Here is a 20258-nt window from a genome sequence, read left to right as displayed (position 1 = left end):
CTGTTATGGCAGTGGCCGTTGAACTGTCATGTGGTAGCGGGTCTCACAGGCCAAGCATATTCTTTTATGCAGTGCTTTTTTTCTTAAAAAAATGTTTAGGGGTACTCTCATTTTTACTCAAGAAAACCACCATTTGATAGTTCAAATACAGTCATACCTTGGAAGTCAAACAGAATCTGTTCCGGAAGTCCATTCGACTTCCAAAACGTTCAAAAACCAAAGTGCAGCTTCCGATTGGCCGCTGGAAGTTCCTGCGGCCAATCGGAAGCCCCGTCAGACATTCAGCTTCCAAAAATAGTTTGCAAACCGGAACACTCACTTCCGGGTTTGCGGCGTTCAGGAGCCAAAAGGTTCGAGAACTAAGCTGTTCGAAAACCAAGGTATGACTGTACCATAAATGGACGAAAGTACAAAGATTCACAAAATGTTTAGGGGTATGCGTACTCCTGTGTACCCCAAGAAAAAAGCACTGTTTGTATGTACAGTGGTACCTCTTAAGAAATTACTAAACAAACCAACTTGGTTTGTTTTTGTTCCAACGGCTTACTTTATTGTGGAAGCTGATGTGAATGAAATCTCTGTACTGAAGTCCTGTGATTTTTAAGATCGCTCCAAAATTCATGTTAAGACGATCGCTGCCGATTATGTCGGTCTCTGTTGGGCTGCTTCTACAACTTCATAAATGGAAGACAGAAGAAGAAGAAATGAGACATGCAAAATTCAAATCGGTTACACTTCCCAAGTAAAAGAAGCCTCTCACAAGCACACAGTGTATGAAGATTGCTAGCATGTCAGTTTTGTTTATTTAATGGATTTATATCCCACTATTTCCTCCGAGGAGCTCAAGGTGGCCTGCATACACCTCCTCCTCATTTATTCCCACCCTCACAACAACCCTGCGAGGGAGGTTTGGCTGAGAGACAGTGACTGGCCTAAGGTCACCCAGTGCCCATCATGGCTGAGTGAGAATTCAAAACCTGGTCCGAGTCCAGCACTCTCACCACTACAGCGTTGCGAGTCATAAAGGGAAATGGGGAGTAAGTGCTGCTGAACTCAGTGGGACTTGCTATCGAGTAAAACCCGCATAGGTTGCATTGCAAATTCTTAAATTGCATAACCGAAGCATAGGAAATCAAGTTAAAATATCATTTCCCCCCGACCCAGTTGTAAGAGGGACTGTCCTCACCTATCAATCAATCTCTGGGTTCTCATTCCCAATGCAGAATGAGGAGCCTCCATCCCTCCAGATGTTGGTGGACTTTGACTCCCATCATATAAGGCTACTGGACAAGCTGGCTGGGGTTTATGGGATTTTGAATGGAATGAGGATGCCACAGTGACAAGCCTAGGTTGGAGCAACCCACAAGGACCTGGGAGAGCAGGGTTCAAATCCCCCACTCAGGCACAAAGCCAGCTAGGTGACCTTGCGCCAGTTGCTCAAACTCTCCAACTGACCTACCTCACAGGTGCAAGAACAACAGAGGGCAAGGAGAATAAAAGGGAAGGCAGAAAAACTCTGCAACCAGGGGCAACGTGTCTCTGAATACCAGTTTCTGTGAATCACAAGTGCGAAGAGTGCTGTTGCACACACGTCCGAATTGTGGCCAATGTGGGGACAAAATGATGGGGTAGCTCCATTGCTTAGAGCGTGGTACTGATAACGCCAAGGCTGCAGGTTCGATCCCCGTATGGGACAGCACTGCAGCGGGTTGGACTAGATGACCCTCAGGGTCCCTTCCAACTCTATGATCCTATCTATGACTAGATGGGATTTTCATCTGATCTACCGGGGATTTTCTTATTTCCACTCCTGTGACTCAGTCCCCCATTCAGGCAAGCAAGAGGCATTGCCAGAGTTTAAGCACACATTCCCAGACAGGTAAAAACATCGGAGTTGCCAAGGAGAGCCAGTGAGGGTTGCGGCCTGGGGAATGACGTAAGGGCCACACAAAGAGGCCTGGGCTGAGCATCAGGTTCCCTGCCCCTACATTATGAAGATCAATTTTATTTTTTAAACAGCCCAGTTATACAGCTCAGTTTACACCACCCATTATCTGTTTCCAAGCTTTTTGAACCTATATAAAAAGCTAGCAATTCTTTGAAAAACATCAATAATATTTTGACATGTTAACAAGTTAACCCTCAGAGTAGAGCGCTCTCAAATGCTACACTGCAAACAGCAACTTTCTTATACGATGAGCCACCACATTTAATACTCGCGTTTAAACATGCCACATTAAAGAATTAAATTTGCCAATCTGTTTTAGACAGTGCATCAACCTACCAGTCTCCTTTAAGCTTACAGAGGCCTGTAAAAGGGTTTGCCATTATGTAGTAGGCCCAACCGTAAGTAGCCACGGCAAACTTCATGTAGTGAGCGGCATTTTCTAATTCTGCATCCAAATCGTCAGCCTGGGGAAGGAACAGAGAGTGAAAGTGGCTACGGTGTTGAACATGGGTATGGGAAATTTGTGGGAAATTTTAAGAGGTGCTCCACCAGACAGGGCCCTCAGAGGTGAGTTTCCCTCCCACAGAATATCCGAGCAGCATCTGAACCCAGACAATGAGTTCAAAACTTCCAGCTTTCTTACCGCAGGAGTTAATGGTGATTGAGTAATAATTTCTTCAGGCTCCTTGGGACAATTTTCCACTTTATCTTGCTCTTGGTGGAGAAGAGTCAGCCCTGCTGCAACGTCACTTGGCACCAAGTCAGTGTCCTGCAGAGAAAGCGACAGGTAACGTTCAGAAGAAAACAAAAACATTTACAGCGACTGTATTTGGCACATCCAATATGAGCAGAATCACGCATGCGCTGAGCCCAGAAGTGACCCAAAAACCTCACAAAAAGGGGGGTGTTTGCAGGCTTTTCCAATGGCGTTTCAAATATATCTGATTTCACTTAAACATGCAGTGCCTTGGAATGTAACCCCCACAGAAATTAGGAGTCGCCTGTACAGAGAACCTCAGTATCACACACAAAAGGTACTGAGGAGCAAAAGAAAAACATATGATTGGTCCTTTCAAACATGCTTGATGTCATACACAGCAAATTATTTTTAAAAGCACATATATGAGAGACACATCACCATTACGAACAAAGAGCAAACCTTTTACCCTCTTACCCAGATATTCTTAGGGCTGCTCATGTGGCTTAGCCTAGTATCAGAGATGACCCCTATGTCCATCACCCTTAAGCCCACCTTGGGCTCCTTTCTCTGGAAAAAAAATATATGGGGAAAAGCAAGCATTTCCTTCTTACCGAGAAGTAAGTGCGGAAAAGCTCAGCAATGGTTGTAAAAGCGACTCGGTGGTCGTCATCTTGCACGATGCAACAACACATCAATCGGATTCTTTTCTCCCAGACGCGAGTCGCAGACTTCTTAACATTGTAAAACAGCTGGCCTGACTGGCTGCTCTCCAGGTCGCGATTGGCGCAATCGGGAAGGTACACCGTCTTCCTTCCGCCAAGCGGGTCAAAGACGATGACGATGGCCGCCACGGTAAAAACAATGATAATCCAGCTGCCGGGCAGAAGGGAAGAATTGCATGAACTCTGGCTGGCGAGGACTGTTCACGACACGCCAGCTCAGTTCACACGCTCTAGGAACCTGCGCCAAGAAATTCCAAGTTCCAACAAACAGGGAAAAAAACCCACCGCAATGTTTGTACTGGCAGAGGTTAGTGGTGGATAGAAGCATCCGCAGGAGATGCGTTTTGAGAAATGAGCCCTGGGGAACTCCTGCCTGCAACCGTTTTGCCCAGACCAGTGGCAATGGAAGAGGCCCCAAGATAATCCACGTCCAAGAACTGCATGTAATTGAACAGAAATATCCAATTACTGTATTTTTCCGTGTATAAGACTAGGTTTTTTCCCTAAAAAATAATGTCAAAAATTAGGGGCGTCTTATACACGGATACATCTCCCCCCCATTTTCTTAAATCTGAGTCCCCCAAAATAGGGGGCATCTTATACAGTGGTGCCCCGCAAGACGAAAAACCCGCTAGACGAAAGGGTTTTCCGTTTTTCGATGCGCCTCGCAAGACGAATTTCCCTATGGGCTTGCTTCGCAAAATGAAAAAGTCTTGCGAGTCTTGCAATTTTTTTCGCTTTCCCCCTTTTTTCTAAGCCGCTAAGCCGCTAATAGCCTTTTAGCCGCTAAGCCGCTAAGCCTTTAATAGCCGCTAAACCGCTAATAGCGCTAATCCGCTAATAGGGTTGCTTCGCAAGACGAAAAAACCGCTAGACGAAGAGACTCGCGGAACGGATTAATTTTGTCTTACGAGGCACCACTGTACATGGGGGCGTCTTATAGACGGAAAAATACAGTACACCAGCTTTTCCTATTCTGGGGTTCTCCAGATGTTGTTGAACTATATGGGCCACCTCTCCCCAATGAACCAACCCAGACCCTGTGATTGTAATCTGGGGCTCTTCTCTGTGTGCATCATCCACAGGAGTGTGGCTACACAAGAACGACCCCCCCCAAATGGTGGGTCTTCTGCTTGTGGTGTGCTCTCTTCAGGGAGGCCGGCCAGGCACCATCTTTATTTTTAGGCGTCAAGCAAAAATTTTCTTCTCCCCCAGGCTTTTAGTCCTTAAGTACTTTCAAGTATAGTGGTACCTTGGGTTAAGAACAGTCCAGTTTAAGAACATTTTGATTTACAAACTCCGCAAAACCGGAAATAGTATCTTGGTTTGAGAACTTTACCTTGGTCTAAGAACGGAATCCAAACGGTGGAAGGGCACCGGCGGCGGGAGGCCTAATTAGGGAAAGGCGCACCTCGGTTTAAGAACGGTTTTGGTTTAAGAACGGACTTTCGGAATGGATTAAGTTCGTAAACCGAGGTACCACTGTACTTGCAGCCTCTTTTAGTGGGGCAGGATCTGTAAGACCAGTCTGCTATTTGTAGAGATACATTTTTTAAGGTTTTTGTAGCTATTTGTTGTAACTGGTTTTGGTGTTATTTATTTATACATACATACATACATACCCCAACCGCTCTGGGCGACTCCCCAGAGAATATTAATATCCCAACAAAATCCTAAAAACACGATAAAACATCAAACATTTTAAAACTTCCCTAAACAGGGCTGCCTTCAGATATCAGATAGTTGTTTATTTCTTTGACATCTGACGGAAGGACGTTCCACAGGGCGGGCACCACTACCAAGAAGGCCCTCTGCCTGGTTCCCTGCAACCTTATACTGTATACGTTGTCTTGGGTCACTTTAGTGAGGAAAGCATCTAATAAATATAAACGACAATATAACTCTCAATATCCCTGACCCTTAGCCATGCTGGCTGGGGTGCATGAGAGTTGGGAGCCCAACAATATGTGGAAGCCGCCAGATAGGGCAAGGATACTTAGGTATGCTAACACCCAACCCAGAGACACCTAGGCGGAGGCAGCGGAACATCCTTACCTGGCAATGACTGTTCCAAATATGGCACTTATCATAGCCCCTGCGCAATTCACTCTGCGGTCCGACACCCATATGGCTCCGACAACAGCCCAGACCAGCTCTGGCAAGAAGAGGGCCAAGCGCAGATACAGCAGTTTAGGAAGAGATTTTCTTGGCCCAGGGTTGGAAATGGTTCCTGGAAGTTACAGTTGAAGTAAGAAGCATAAAATGGTTTCTCTGGTTTCAAAAGGGACATTGCAAGCATAATTGTGGCCTAAATGTTCGTGTTGCCTGTTAAGTTGTGGGTGAACATATCAGACGACACAGCAATTCTTCAAACAGCTCTTGTTTATTCACAGGCCAGGACAGAACTGAACTGAAGGGCTCAGTCAGCCTGCTTATATAGAGCTCCAGTACCACGTTACTGTAACAACTTTCTAAACTATCCAATCACTGATCGTCACTTTCGATCCTTCATTTGCATAACTATCTACAGTATCCCCCTGCTGGCCCAGGGTGAGAACTTCAGTACATAACATTGCCCATACCTCTGAAAAAGGGGAAAAAACAGGAAGACAAGCTTTGCAGATAATGACTACGTCACAAGCAATAAAGCAATGTGTTAATATGGATAAAGGGAAGATATTCACATATGGGCATGTCAAACAGATAGCATAAGCTAGCCCTAATAAACACTTCACAGCAGTAGAGTGGAACACTCCTAAATATGTCTACTCAGACATAGCCTCCACAGAATTCAATGGGGGCTTGCTCCCAGGTTAAGTGGACATAGGGCTGCAGGCTAAGCCTTGCAGCAGCCTTTGAACATTCATCTAAGAAACAGAGAAAAGTGTGCATGAAACGAAACTAAGGATCTCGATCTCTCTCCAGTTAGAAGGTATTGTTTATAGTATTCACAATGCATAAAGTGCAGGATCTGATTTCTTTCCGCAGGGCCTGTAGGACAGAGTTGTTCCGCCTGGCCTTTGGCTTGGAATCAATTTGATTCCTTCCCCCTCTTTCTTTTTTCCTTTCTCCTCCTGTGATGAGGCTGCATTTTAATGTTGTATTTTAATCCTGTTTTTTAAGTTGTATTTCAATCAACTTGTTTTTATTATTGGTTGTTAGCTGCCCTGAGCCTGGTCTTGGCTGGGGAGGGTGGGGTATAAAGAAAATGTATTATTATTATTATTATTATTATTATTATTATTATTATTATTATGTGGTGAACTATGTCTGTACAAATTCCAAGAAAGCATGCCTATTCAGTTTGTATCACCAAAGACACAAAGGCTGTGCCCGAACGTAATGCCAAACCAAGGTTTAGTGTTAACAAGGATGAGCTGCAGCTGCTCTCGCCTCACCCAGGCAGAACCTAGGTGTCCACTGCCCTAGTTAACAAACTAAACACAACATTATTCTAGATTTAGGGCTTCGTCTGTAGATAAGGGAATAAATCCTGCAATGCAAGATGCAAAGATGCGTCCAATTCCAGAAAGTGATGCAGGAACATAAGAAGCCATGGACCAAGCCAGTGGACCATTTAGTCCAGCATCCTGTTTTCAAAGTGGCCAACCAGATCATGGAATCATAGAACTGTGGAGTTGGAAGGGACCCCTAAGGCTCATCTAGTCCAACCCCCTGCAAGGCAGGAATCTCAGCTAATCCATCCATGGCAGATGGCCATCCGAACTCTGCTTGAAAACCCCCCAAAGAAAGAGAGCCTGCCACCTCCCGAGGGAGATGCCTCTGGGAAACCCACAAGCAGGACCGAAGCATAACAGCACTCGCCCCACTCATGATTCCCAGCAACCTCCAAAAATTGCGGTGGAGCAAAGCAATTGTGGCGATAAGCCATTGATCGGCTGATAACAACATACGGCACTGAACCTGACCATTTGGGATGGGAAACACACTTATAACAGAGTTGATATGCAATAATTAAATAAAAATACCTATACCGTCTGTCGATAATAAAATTATTCCTGATGAAAATGACTACAATACAGAACACACACTATTGTAGATTTTATATGGACTGTGTCCAATGGGACTGTCCTGTCCTCTCCCCGTGAACCCTCAACCCTCCAGAGCAGATTCTGAGAATATCTGGAGGGCTGCAGGGGAGAAGTGAGGAGGGCAAAATTTGGCTGCACAAATGGATACAACACACACAAACATGATACACACACACACACCTCTAATGGGACATACACACATGTATACATAATATGTTCTGAATAGCACACATTTAATAAATAGTAAAACTTACGACCTTTTATTACTAATAAAAAAAACTGACACAAACTTCAAAGGTTATTATTTATTACATTTATATCCCACCCTTCAGCCTGAAAGCCCTTTGGGCAGCATGCAAACAATTCATTAAAATGTAATACGGCAATATCCCCTAAAACCATCGTGCATTGTAAAACAGCAATCCAAGAGCGGGGGGGGGGGGAGTGCCATTCTTAACTGGGCCATTTCCAAAGGCCTGAAGCACAAAATAAGTCTTAACCTGACATCTAAATGCAGGTAAGAGGGCGAGTGCTGCCAAGTCTCCCATGGGGGGAAGGGAAAATGCACCATCCCTGAACTGCTTTAAAAATGAAACATTTTTCCTCTGGCTGAGTTTTAATAATCGGAGGGAAAGAGTTATTACTAACCAATCTCCAAACATCGCTGCCATTATTTCAACTGAACACTGAGAATTATAATTTGCTGGATGCTGCACGATGCATTCACAACAAAATAGTTGCCTGCTGTGCGCTCACCACCTAAGAGACATCGTACCTTGGAAGTTGAATGGAATCTGTTCTGGAAGTCCATTCAACTTCCAAAATGTTTGGAAACCAAGGCAGCCAATCGGAAGCAGCGGGGGCCCCGTCAGACGTTCGGCTTCCGAAAATCGTTCGGAAACCGGAACACTCACTTCTGGGTTTCGATTGTTCGGGAGCCGATTTGTTCGGGAGCCAAGGAATTCAGAATAATAATAATAATAATAATAACAACAACAACAACAACTTGGCCTCCCCAGCCACCTTTGCTGTATTAATGATGGATGCCAAGCCTCTTTATTGGCAATTTGAGAGCAGTTTGGATGGGCATCACTTTGCTTTTCATACAATTGGCTAAACAATTGTAATGCGATGCAGAACGCCACTCACCTTGCATGCTGACATACAAAATAGAACACAAAGCACATATTATGGCTGCCAGGAGAATGAGGAGGACCAGCAGGTAACTGTGCAGCAACGCTCCACCGGCGCAGTTAAACTGCCCTTTGTGGATGGAGTACAAAACCAGAATTCCAATCCACCTGCGAGATCAAAAAGAAGAAGGCACAAGACGTCAACTAGGAAGGAAGCCTGGGCCACAATGCACATCCTCAGTGAAATCCTATATTAATGCACTTAGAAGAAATATACAGGGTGGGGAACCTCAGACCTGGGGGCAAATGTGGCCCTCCAGGCCTTTCCATCTGGCCCTTGGGACTTTCCCCTAGGACACACTCCTCCCCGGCCATGCCTCTCACTGGCACTGCTCTGCACCCACATCAGGGGCTTTTCCTTGTTGGAAAGTGTCCTTGAACTTTGATAATGCCCCCTGCCGGCCGGCTGGCAGATGGAAAAGTACATGTGTGTGTTTACGCACAAAAACCTCTGGCTTCCGCGTGCCTGGAATGTGGCCTATTGCATAAAGAAGCCTGTTCCTTGAGATACCTGATTTGGCGACGGTGACACACGCCTTGGTTACACCCCATTTGGATTACTGAAACATGCTCTGTGTAGGGCTGGATTCGAAAAGTGCTCATAAACTTCAACTGGCTCACAGAGCTGCAGCCCAATGGTGGACCGGGGGCTGGTTATGGCTTGCTACAACAGCTCCACGGGTTAGCAGTCTGTTTCCAGGCACAATTCAAAGTGATGGTTATCATCTATAAATCCCTATGCGGTTTAGGTCCAGGCTTTCTGAAAGACCATATTCCCTCATATGAACCTGCCGGGGCTTTAAGATCTTCAGGCAATGGCTTTCTCTCAATCCCTCCACCCTCACAGGCGCGCTTGGTAGGGATGTAGGAGAGGGACTTCCCGGTGGCTGCTCCCAAACTTTGGAAATCTCTTCCTAGAGAAATTAGACTGGCTCCCGCCTTGTTGTCCTTCCACTGGCAGGTTCATAGTAGAGTTGGAAGGGACCACGAGGGTCATCTGGTCCAACCCCCTGCAACGCAGGAATCTTTTGTCCAGTGTGGGACTCAAACTCATAGCCCTGAGGGTAAGAGTTTCATGATCTTGGTGAATACTTTCTTTTGGGAACTGACTATACAGAAAGGGTGGTCTGTTTTTATTGTAATGACCTGTGTATTGTAATGGCATTTTAATTCCATTGAAGTCTAATTGTTTTTAATGACTGAGTCCTCCCCCCCCCCATATTTTTTGCTGTTTCTATTTTAGCTGTAAGCCACCTTGAGTCCCTTTCAGGCAGAAAAGTAGCATGTAAACATATTAATAATTGTTCAACCCACTTTTGCTTCAGGGTCCACCGACCACTTGCAAGTGGCCCCCAAAAGGCTTCCCATGATGGAATGTGGCCCCTGGACTGAAAAACGTTCTCCGCCCCTGTTGGACTGCAACCTCATTTCATCCAAGAGTTGCATTTTCACTAAGCTAATTTGGAAGGGTACAGAAAAAAAGGAATTTACTACAATTAGCCTAATCTGATAGGCTGTTGCATCTCCCAGGACAACACAGCAGGGGGGGGGGGGGAAATAAGGCATTAGCCCGTAGTGTCTATTGTTCAAAACAACCATAGCAATTTAAATCAATTAAGTATCCTCCTTCAGGGATAGCAAGGCCGAAACCTTCTGTTGTGCTGCAACAAGTAATTAACGTTACACAACCACTTAACTCTGCTTGAGTGACAGCATTTTTGTATACCTGAGGTTGTCACACAAATAAGATCTGCCTTGCACAGCCTTATTTCCATGGGATAAACTGAACACAAAAGCAAGCAGTGTGCATTTGGTAAAATAGTCATCCTTCTACCTATCTTTTAAAAATATTCTTTTCCATTGACAAGCATTCTCGAGGAAAGCTTCCCTCTCATTAAGCCCTAGACATCTTATAAAATCACTCATGAATTCAATTTTCCAAATGCCCTTTGCTTCACATCAACAACCTCTGAATGAAACTGAAAACTGTGCTAGTTGGGCGTGCTGTAAAATCAGAACGGTGCATTCAACCCAAAATATGCATTTGTTCCACAGTGCAAGCCTTAACCATTCCTGCTCAGTTGGAAATCCAACTGAATTCAATGGCGCTTACTTCCAGATAAGAAGAATTAGGATTGAGGCTAGATTCTTGAGAGTTCGTTAGCTAAAATGTAAGCAGCTTTTGCTCTCAAGCTTGAATTTGACGGGAAAAGTTGATCATTGGCTGTACCTTCAGCCAAGCTGTCAGTGGGGTGGCAGTGCTCACCTGACCTCCCTATTGCCCCCATTGCTGCTAGTTACTGATGGTAGAAGGGGAGCAGGAAGGTGGTGCTCACCCAAACTGCACCCCAACCAAGCACCCCCATTTCCTAGTAACCAGCTGCAACACAGGCGATGGATGATCAGGTGAGGGTGCCCTCACTTCACCGATTGCTGCTGTGTGACTTGCCTCGGAAGACTTATGGAAATGAGCTCAGAAATGCCTGGATATAGGTCCATCTGCATCCCACTGCTGATCTAGTAACCTGGTTTCAACTGTGAGTGACAGCTACAGGGAAATTCACTGCTCTGCTCTCAACATGGCTACAGCCCTCAAAATGCTCAGGATGCGCTAGAGCTGCTTGCCACTAAATGCAGTCATGGTCCGACAGGGATCTGAGGAACAGCACATAGCTAACATACGGAATTCGCTGCCACAAAGAAGAGACCGTGGCCGCTAATTTACATGGCTTCAAATGGAGATTGGACCAATTCATGATGGGGGGAAATCTATCAATGGATTATTCTTTCTTCCGTTTTTATCAATGGCTTTCCATTTATGAGGTGCTTCCTATAGAATACCTGGAAGAAATAATACTTTTTCTTTCGTCTCAAGAAGCCAGCAGAAAATTTCTCCTGATCTGCACTGAAGCCAGGAAAAAATCAGCAGCACTTTCAGTAATATAGAAGGAAACATTCTTTAAGTAAAACAATACTGAATCTCCAGGGATCTTCCTGTAAGAGCTCTTAGTAGAGGGAGAATCAATTTCTCACTACACTCACCATATAAATCACAGTGCAGGAGAGCATGTTCAACAGATTTTGTTGCTCCAGCTCCACACAAAAATGGTTGTTCATTTCCTGGGGTTTTTGCTGAATTGTCTTTCTACCGGTGCCAAAGGCAGCAAATTACAATGAGGAAAGTTAAATGCTCTCCTATACTTTGAGACAGTTAATGCGCAAAGTACAAAGCTGCCATGATTCTACACAGTTTAATGAGATATTAAGAAGTGGAGAACAATTATTTGTTAGTTGCAGTTATCAGATGCTGTTGATCTAAGTCAACTGATCTTTGAATAACAACTTTGGCCTTATTTAGCCCATAAATGCCCAAAATGTCAGGAGAGAAGCCCAGCTTATAAATATTCTTCTTATTAACCTCCCTCATCCAAAGATGAACAAAAGAGCCCAAGAACAAAAAGGAGAGATAGCCAGCAGGAGCTGCTGAAAAAGTGTAAATTTCAGGGCATCATGAAAACGAAAGCTAAATAAATTCAGAACAGGGTGTTGCCTCTTCAACATTTTGAAGACACACTCAGATCACAGCTATCACAGTCAGAAAGGAGAATGTAGAAGGGAAGGCATCCTTGCTTCCACTTGAGCAGATCACGGATCTTATTCACAGATTGTCATATGCTCAAACAGTCTTTCCCTGGTGAGCAATTCTACACCAGCTGAAGTTTCTGAACCATCATCAGAGGCAGCCCCACGTAAAATGCACTGCAGTAATCTAACCTAGATAAGGGACATGGGTGGCGCTGTGGTCTAAACCACTGAGCCTCTTGGGCTTGCCAATCAGAAGGTCGGCGGTTCGAATCCCCGGGACGGGGTGAGCTCCCGTTGCTCGGTCCCAGCTCCTGCCAACCTAGCAGTTCGAAAGCATGTCAAAGTGCAAGTAGATAAATAGGTACCGCTCTGGCGGGAAGGTATATGGCGTTTCCGTGCGCTGCTCTGGTTCACCAGAAGCAGCTTAGTCATGCTGGCCACATGACCCGGAAAAACTGCAGACAAACGCCAGCTCCCTCGGCCTGTAAAGCGAGATGAGTGCCGCAACCCCAGAGTCATCTGCAACTGGACTTAACTGTCAGGGGTCCTTTACCTTTACCTTTTAATCTAACCTAGAGGTTTCCAGAGCACATATGACAGAAGGTAGCCTATCCCTCTCCAGATAGGGGCACAGCTGGGCCACCAGCCAAAGCTGATGGAAGACACTCTGCACCACTGATGCCACCTGAGCCTCAAGAGACAGCAATGGACCCGAAAGAACCTCCAAGCTGTGAACACGCTCCTTCAGAGGAAGTGTAACCCCATCACCAGCAGGCCACCTCCCATCTATACAGTCTAGGGAACCACCCACTAACACTGCCTCAATCTTATCTGGATTGAATTTCAGTTTATTTATCCACTCCATTACTGAGGTGAGACATTGGTCCAGTACATCCGTTGTCACACTTGCAGAAGTAAAGGAGAAGTAGAGCTGTGTCCAAAACTCCAGATGACTCCACTCAGCGGTCTCATGTAGATGTGAAACAGCTTGAGGGGTAAGCCTGAACCACAAGGAACCCTGCATTGAACACTCCCTGGAACTGAACAGCACTCCCCAAGCATCATATTCTGGAAACAACCATCCAAGTAGGATCGGAACCACCACAAAGCAGTGCTATTCATCCCCAACTCAGATAGCCACTACAGAAGGATACCGTGGTTGATGGTATTGAAGGTCACTGAGAGGTCAAGGAGAATTAACAGGGCCAGATTTCTCCTGTCTTTCTCCCAACTAAGGTCATCATCATACAGGGCAACTCAAGCAGTTTCTGCGCCAAAACCGGGCCTAAATCCCAACTGAAACGCACCTAGAAAAATCAGTTTCCTCCAAGAGTGCCTGGATCCGATCTGTGACAACTATATTAAGGCCTTAGAACAGACATCCCCAAACTCGGCCCTCCAGATGTTTTTGGACTACAGCTCCCATCATCCCTAGCTAACAGGACCAGTGGTCTGGGATGATAGGAATTGTAGTCCCGAAACATCTGGAGGCCAGGTTTGGGGATGCCTGCCTTAGAACCTTTATATCCTGCTGCACTCCTTACTGCAGGAGATTTCAATGCATGCAAAGGAGCAATGATTTAAGTTTATAAGTCCATTACCACCTGATACGGGAATCAGATACTTGCAGTCATTGGGACGGTTTCCAAAGGTACACAATGTTAATTATGTAGGACTCTGTTTAGTTTCATTTACAAGGCAGGGGGATTTGAGAATACTAAATGGTACAGCTGATAGAGATCAGCATGGGGAACATACACATTTTTCAAAATATGGTCGCAACGCAGTTGATTATGCAGCATTTTCACAATTAGCATATAGGTATGGGGCCCTTGTTGAGGCCAGCTCCAACATTTACTGCTAACTGTGACACTGGCATGCTTAGTTGGCAGTAATGCCAGTTTAGAATCTTCCTCTAATAAAGAACGAGGTGAGAACTGTAGTTCTGTGAGGATGCCAGAAAGGTGGTGGTTGTTGTTGTTGTTGATTTCTACCCCGCCCATCTGGCTGGGTTTCCCCAGCCATTGGGCGGCTTCCAACAAAAGGTTAAAAATACATTAAAATATCAGTCATTAAAACTTCCCTAAACAGGGCTGCCTTCAGATGTCTTCTAAATGTCATATAGTTGTTTACCTCTTTGACATCTGATAGGAGGGCATTCCACAGGGTGGGCGCCACTACTGAGAAGGACCTCTGCCTGGTTCCCTGTAACTTCGCTTCTCACAGTGAGGGAACCGCCAGAAGGCCCTCGGCGCTGGACCTCAGTGTCCGGGCAGAACGATGGGGACGCTCCTTCAGGTATACTGGGCCAAGGCCGTTTAGGGCTTTAAAGGTCAGCACCAACACTTTGAATTGTGCCCAGAAATGTACTGGGAGCCAATTTAGGTCTTTCAGGGCCGGTGTTATGTGGTCTCAGCGGCTGCTCCCAGTCACCAGTCTAGATGCCGCATTCTGGATTAGTTGTAGTTTCTGGGTCACCTTCAAAGGTAGCCCCACGTAGAGCGCATTGCAGTAGTCCAAGTGGGAGATAACCAGGGCATGATCCACTCTGGCGAGATAGTCCACGGGCAGGTAGGGTCTCAGCCTGCACACCAGATAGAGCTGGTAGACAGCTGCCCTGGACACAGAATTGACCTGTACCTCCATGGACAGCTGTGAGTCCAAAATGACTCCCAGGCTGCGCACCTGGTCCTTCAGGACCGTTCAGGACCAGGGAGTCCTCCATACCCACCCACCCACCCCCTGTTCCCCAAAAACAGTACAGTGGTACCTTGGTTTACAACCATAATCCGTTCCGGAGGTCTGGTTGTAAACCAAAACAGGTTGTAACCCAAGGCACATGTTCGCCAATGAGGCCTCCAAGAAAAAAAAAGTGTTGTAATTTTTAAAAAATTGGGTTGTAATAACAAAAAAAGGGACACACACTTCCAGGTTTGACGTGGTTGTAATCCAAAATGGTTGTAATCCAAAACGGTTGCAAACCAAGGTACCACTGTACTTCTGTCTTGTCAGGATTCAACCTCAATCTGTTAGCCGCCATCCATCCTCCAACCGCCTCCCTAGATTCCTAGCTACCTTACTGAATTATAGTATTCAGCCCACTGGTTGGGAGTTAACCACAGTTAGAACAGGAGTGAAACCTCTTCACAGACACACCCTTATTTACAGTCCTTGACTCAAATGGCAGCTCATTACTGATTTGCCCCAGAACTTGCTTTAAAATCCAGACAGGTACGCACAGAAAGGTTTCCTCTTACTTTTAAACCATTACATCAGCGCAACACAAGAAAGACCAGAATTCCCAGGGGAATAAGTACAACTTCTACATGAGCTCAATTGCTAAAACCCCTTTTTAAAAATTTAAGCAGTGCTTATTTTCCCCAAGTAGTGCCTAGTTCATTTCTGACAACATTAATATGTTAAGCAGCAAATCTTACCAGATCAACCTGATGAAAAGTTCAAAGGCTCCTGGGAAGACAAAGTCGTCACTTCCAATGGCCCAGCGCCTTCCAAACATCACCATCCCAGGCATTGTGGATGCACTGGTGTGGATCCTCAGCTTCTGAAGGAGAGCATACAAACACTATAGAATCTTGCGAGTATACCTTTCCGGCCCAAATATAAACATCTGTTTTTGTTCCAAATACAATGAAACCAATTAAAGTCGGGTTTTGAACCAACTCTCCTCCTTTCCCCCAATCAATGGTTCTGGGTCAATTTTTAGATCTAATGGCATATGGCGGTGGTTTTCAAACAGTGTGTTGTGGCACCCTGGGGTGCCTTGAATGATAGTCAGGAGTGCTGCAGGCAACACTGGCCTCTGGCCTCCTTTCCTTCCCTCCCTCCTCTGATGCCCTATTGCGTCTCTGCCTCCCAAAGGCTTGCACAGCTGATCCTTGTAGCAGCCCTGGCTACAAGCTCCCCAGGCGAATGGTGCCCCTGGGGCTGGTCAGGGGTGCTTCCCAGGCCCCTGTGGGGCAGTGAGGCACCTCTCTTTGGGGGAGCAGCTCAGAGACAGGGGCAGCAGCTGCAGCTGCCCAGAGGAGTCCCAAGGAGAGGGGAGAGGAGGCTGAGGGAACACTCCACAAGGGAGGGTGTTTGAAAAAGGGTGAGAGGCTGCCAGCTCTGCAGGTGAGGGGTGACATAACTGGGCTCCTGAGCCCCACAGGGATGCCACAGAAGGGTCAAGGAAACCATGGACTCAAAAAGGTTGAAAACCTCTGGTATATGGCAAACTGTACCTGTTCTTTTTTCCTATCCAATCTGCCCCTGTAAAATCACCCAGGCTACTTTCATAGTCTAAAAGCCTTCCTTCCCTTTCATACATTTTGCACTGTCAGGATCACCCTCCCAGGATCACAACATATTGAATTACCTCTCGCTTGCTCTCCTCATCACCATCAACCAAAATCTCCATCCAGTCTACTGCCTTAACATCCAGTCTACTGCCTTAACAACGAAGTAATTTCGTTGTCCCCGAGAGGGGGCAATGACAATAAAGATATTATTATTATTATTATTATTATTATTATTATTATTATTATTATTAACATTACCACACATTTGATTGAAAAAGCACCAGAGAAGCCCTGCGGCTTAATAATAATAATAATAATAATATAATTTATTATTTATACCCCGCCCATCTGGCTGGGTTTCCCCAGCCACTCTGGGCGGCTTTCAACAAAGTATTAAAATACAATAGTTCGTCAAACATTAAAAGTTTCCCTAAAGGGGAGACTTTCTCCAAAACATGAATACACCCATTTAAGAGGTGACACCTTAAACACCAAGGCCTTATATTGTGGCATATGCTTTTCTGGTCCAAAGCAGCCTTTAGTCTATGAAAGGTTATAGCAACTCTGTTAGCCTTTAAGGCACCACAAGACTCTTAGTCTGTTACAGCAAACTCGTCAAAGAGCCTCATAGCATAAGCTTTCAGGGACCAGAGTCCACGTTAAGCCTGTTAATCTTTCAAGTCCCACAAGCCTCTTTGTTGCATTTACTGCAACCGAATTACAGCTACGATCTTGTATACACTTGCTTGGCAGCAAGCCCCCAGGAAGTGCAATGGGGCGTCCTTTCCTCTCGCAGACTCAGGCTTGTAGCACAAACTTTCACCGGCAAGAGCAACCTTTCATAAACCCACAAGTGCTTCTTCTACCACAATTGCACCACTCATTCTCATGCTGCCACAACACACTCTTTTTTTTAATGTGCAGGGTGTGTTTCGAATGTTATTATATGTTAAGTGTTGTGGTACTGCTTATAGATGCCCTCTGCCTTTCCCCAACCCGTCTGCCACACAAACACCCCTCTGGGGAAATTAAGAAACCACATTTTCACCATGCAAACAAGGGCCCCTGTATTAATACAGTAATAATAATAATTTATTATTTATACCCTGCCCATCTGGCTGGGTTTCCCCAGCCACCCTGAGCAGCTTCCAACAGAATATTAAAATACAATAGACTATTAAACATTAAAAGCTTCCCTAAACGGGGCTTTACTCATGTGATGTGCAGAGATGCCCCTAACCTATTCCCACTTAGAGAGCCTCTTAACCCATTTCCACTTAAACAGCCCCCTACCTAACCTATTCCTGCCTAAAAATTCCCCAAACCCATTCCCGCCTAGAGAGCCTGTTAACCCATTCCTGCCTAAAAGCCCCCATACCTATTCATGCCTAGAAAGCCCCCTAACCTACTTTCGCCTAAAGAGCCCCTTAACCCATTCCTGCCTTAAAAGCCCCCTAATCTATTCCTGCCTGGAAAGCCCCCTAACCTATTTTCGCCTAGAGAGTCCCTTAACCCATTACCACCTAAAGAGCCCCCTAACCTATTCCTGCCTAGAAAGCCCCCATACCTATTCCAGTTACATCCGGGGACTGCACCCCCCTCCCGCCCCCTTTCAAGTCTCCCTCACCCAAGAAGCTGCCCTCGCCACAGCGCCCCCTACTGCGGCTCCAGAATTGCCCGTCTCTTACCTGCTCCCCACCGGCTCTCTCTACGCCTCTCGCTCAAAAAGCAGGTCACTTACTGACAACACGGCGTCATGACGCACTGACGTCCGCGCCGCGATTCCGGCTCCTGCCTCTCACCACCACTGGCCACTTTCATCTACGCACGCGCCCTCCTCGGGCACGTGGGGGTGTGTATTTGCTGCCGCTCTTGTTGCGGGGGCGTCGGAAGGCGAGCGTGCGCAGAGAAGAGCACGCGGAGCTGCCGGGGCTTCATGCCAAAGAGGTACGCATTAAGCGGAGAGGGTTCCACGCAAGCACGCCGGTTCTGATTAGACGCCTCCATGCGCCGGATAAATATTTGCCCAGGAATTTAACTTTTAAGGACAGCTTTCTTCAACCTGATGTTTTGGAGGACTCTTGAGCGGATGCCCTCCCCAAACATCTGGAGGGCGCAAGGTTGGAAAAGGCTGATTAAAAAGAGGCAGGTTAGAGAAAGATATTTAATTGTTTTTGTATGCCACAACTGCAGGGAGAATTTTGTTAGCGAAGAATCGGAAAACGCAAGAAGTACCAACAGTGGAAGATTGGCAGATGAAGATGATGGATTTTTCGGAGCTAGCCGACCTGACTGGCAGAGTCCCCGACCAGAAGGAGGAGGAGTACCAGGAAGAATGGATGAAATTTAAAGACTACTTAGCTAAATATGTTAAGATAACTTAATTGGAAAAGCATGCAAATACCAGATAAGCTTAGGATTTAAATATGTAAGGATAGGATTTAAGATGTTTAAAGCTAAATTAGAAAGAATGAAAGAGGTTAAGTGATTAAGTTAATTTTTTTTTGAACTGTTAAAATGATATACAATGAAATTCAACCAGGGGGATTTGAGGAAGTCACTTAACAATGTTATTAAGATTGGTTCAATTACAATTAGGATGTTTGTTTGTTTGTTTGTTTGTTTGTTTGTCTTTAAATTTTTTGGAAAATTAATTTAAAAAATTGAAAAAGAGGCAGGTTAGGGTTAGACTGAGGCCCCCTTAGGATGCGTTGCTTCGCAAAAAAATGCAATTGCACCCCACCCCAAAAATGTAGCAAAAAAGTTTGAGAGAGGATGGCTTTTCTCTGGGACGTCTGGCTTTCCGCCTCCCCGACCCCTCATACTGCAGTCCTAGTCACGCTTTCCTGGGAGTAAGTCTCATTGAAATCAGTAAGATTCACTTTGGAGTAGGCATGACTAAATTAACGACTGCAAAGCGTTGTCGTGAAAAAGAACCGATTGCCTGCTTAGTCTTTGAATGAATTCTTTTGCATTTCTGCTGTTTGTGCCCCGCCCGTGGAGAAGACTGCCAGCTGCAAATGGGAACCAGACGTTTTACCAGGGAACAGTGGAGAGCGCAACTCTTTGTCTGTACGCGTAGTACCAGGGGACGTCGCTGCAAGGAGAAGCGCCTGGCAAGGAATGGGGAGAAGACCCGTTGGGTCGTTTTGCAGCGGCTCCTGGCGGAAACTCCGATCCAATACTGCCTCTCAGATATTGCTTTGAGAACTCCACGAGGACTAGCGCCTTGGTTAATCCGCGTAGAGAACAAGATTGCACACTTGACCACTTTATAACTCAAGCCCCATGTATGTTAACTCAAGTCAGTTCAATGGGACTTGCACTCAACTGTCAACAGGGTGAAAATTTAACACACCTTTAGGTGACAGGCAAAAAGGTTCCTTTTCAGCCTGGCTTGATCTACATCCTATACCCTTTTTAAAAATGCTGGCACTTTGGGTGTTTTTTTAATTGGGATGTTGGTTTGGTTTTGATTTTATGTATTTGATATTTTATGTGAACCATCCCGAGACCTTCGGGGATAGGGCGGTATAGAAAATAAAGATACAGTGGTACCTCGGGTTAAGTACTTAATTCGTTCCAGAGGCCCGTACTTAACCTGAAACTGTACTTAACCTGAAGCACCACTTTAGCTAATGGGGCCTCCTGCTGCTGCTGCGCCGCCAAAGCACAATTTCTGTTCTCATCCTGAAGCAAAGTTCTTAACCTGAAGCACTATTTCTGGGTTAGCGGAGTCTGTAACCTGAAGCGTATGTAA

General features: G+C 45.7%; 1 protein-coding gene across 2 annotated transcripts in view; it reads right to left on the bottom strand.

The window, feature by feature from the left end:
* Positions 1–18599, bottom strand: part of DAGLB (diacylglycerol lipase beta) — a 29000-nt gene extending 10401 nt beyond the window's left edge. The window contains exons 1-8 of one of the 2 annotated variants that reach the window (XM_083474331.1): positions 18240–18599; positions 15638–15762; positions 8572–8723; positions 5426–5600; positions 3260–3521; positions 2592–2717; positions 2285–2412; positions 548–674 (exon numbers count right to left, since the gene is read on the bottom strand). In XM_083474331.1, the coding sequence (XP_083330457.1) occupies positions 548–674; positions 2285–2412; positions 2592–2717; positions 3260–3521; positions 5426–5600; positions 8572–8723; positions 15638–15732 (1065 nt within the window). In that variant the 5' untranslated portion in view covers positions 15733–15762; positions 18240–18599. Of the gene's footprint in view, positions 1–547; positions 675–2284; positions 2413–2591; positions 2718–3259; positions 3522–5425; positions 5601–8571; positions 8724–15637; positions 15763–18186 lie in introns of both variants that reach the window. The other variant, XM_083474330.1, reaches the window with a different exon arrangement.
* Between the last annotated feature and the right edge of the window lie 1659 nt (positions 18600–20258).

The sequence above is a fragment of the Podarcis liolepis genome (genome assembly GCF_965112155.1).
Source record: "Podarcis liolepis genome assembly, chromosome: 14".
NCBI lineage: Eukaryota > Metazoa > Chordata > Lepidosauria > Squamata > Lacertidae > Podarcis > Podarcis liolepis.
This window is presented reverse-complemented; position numbering and strand designations above follow the sequence as displayed.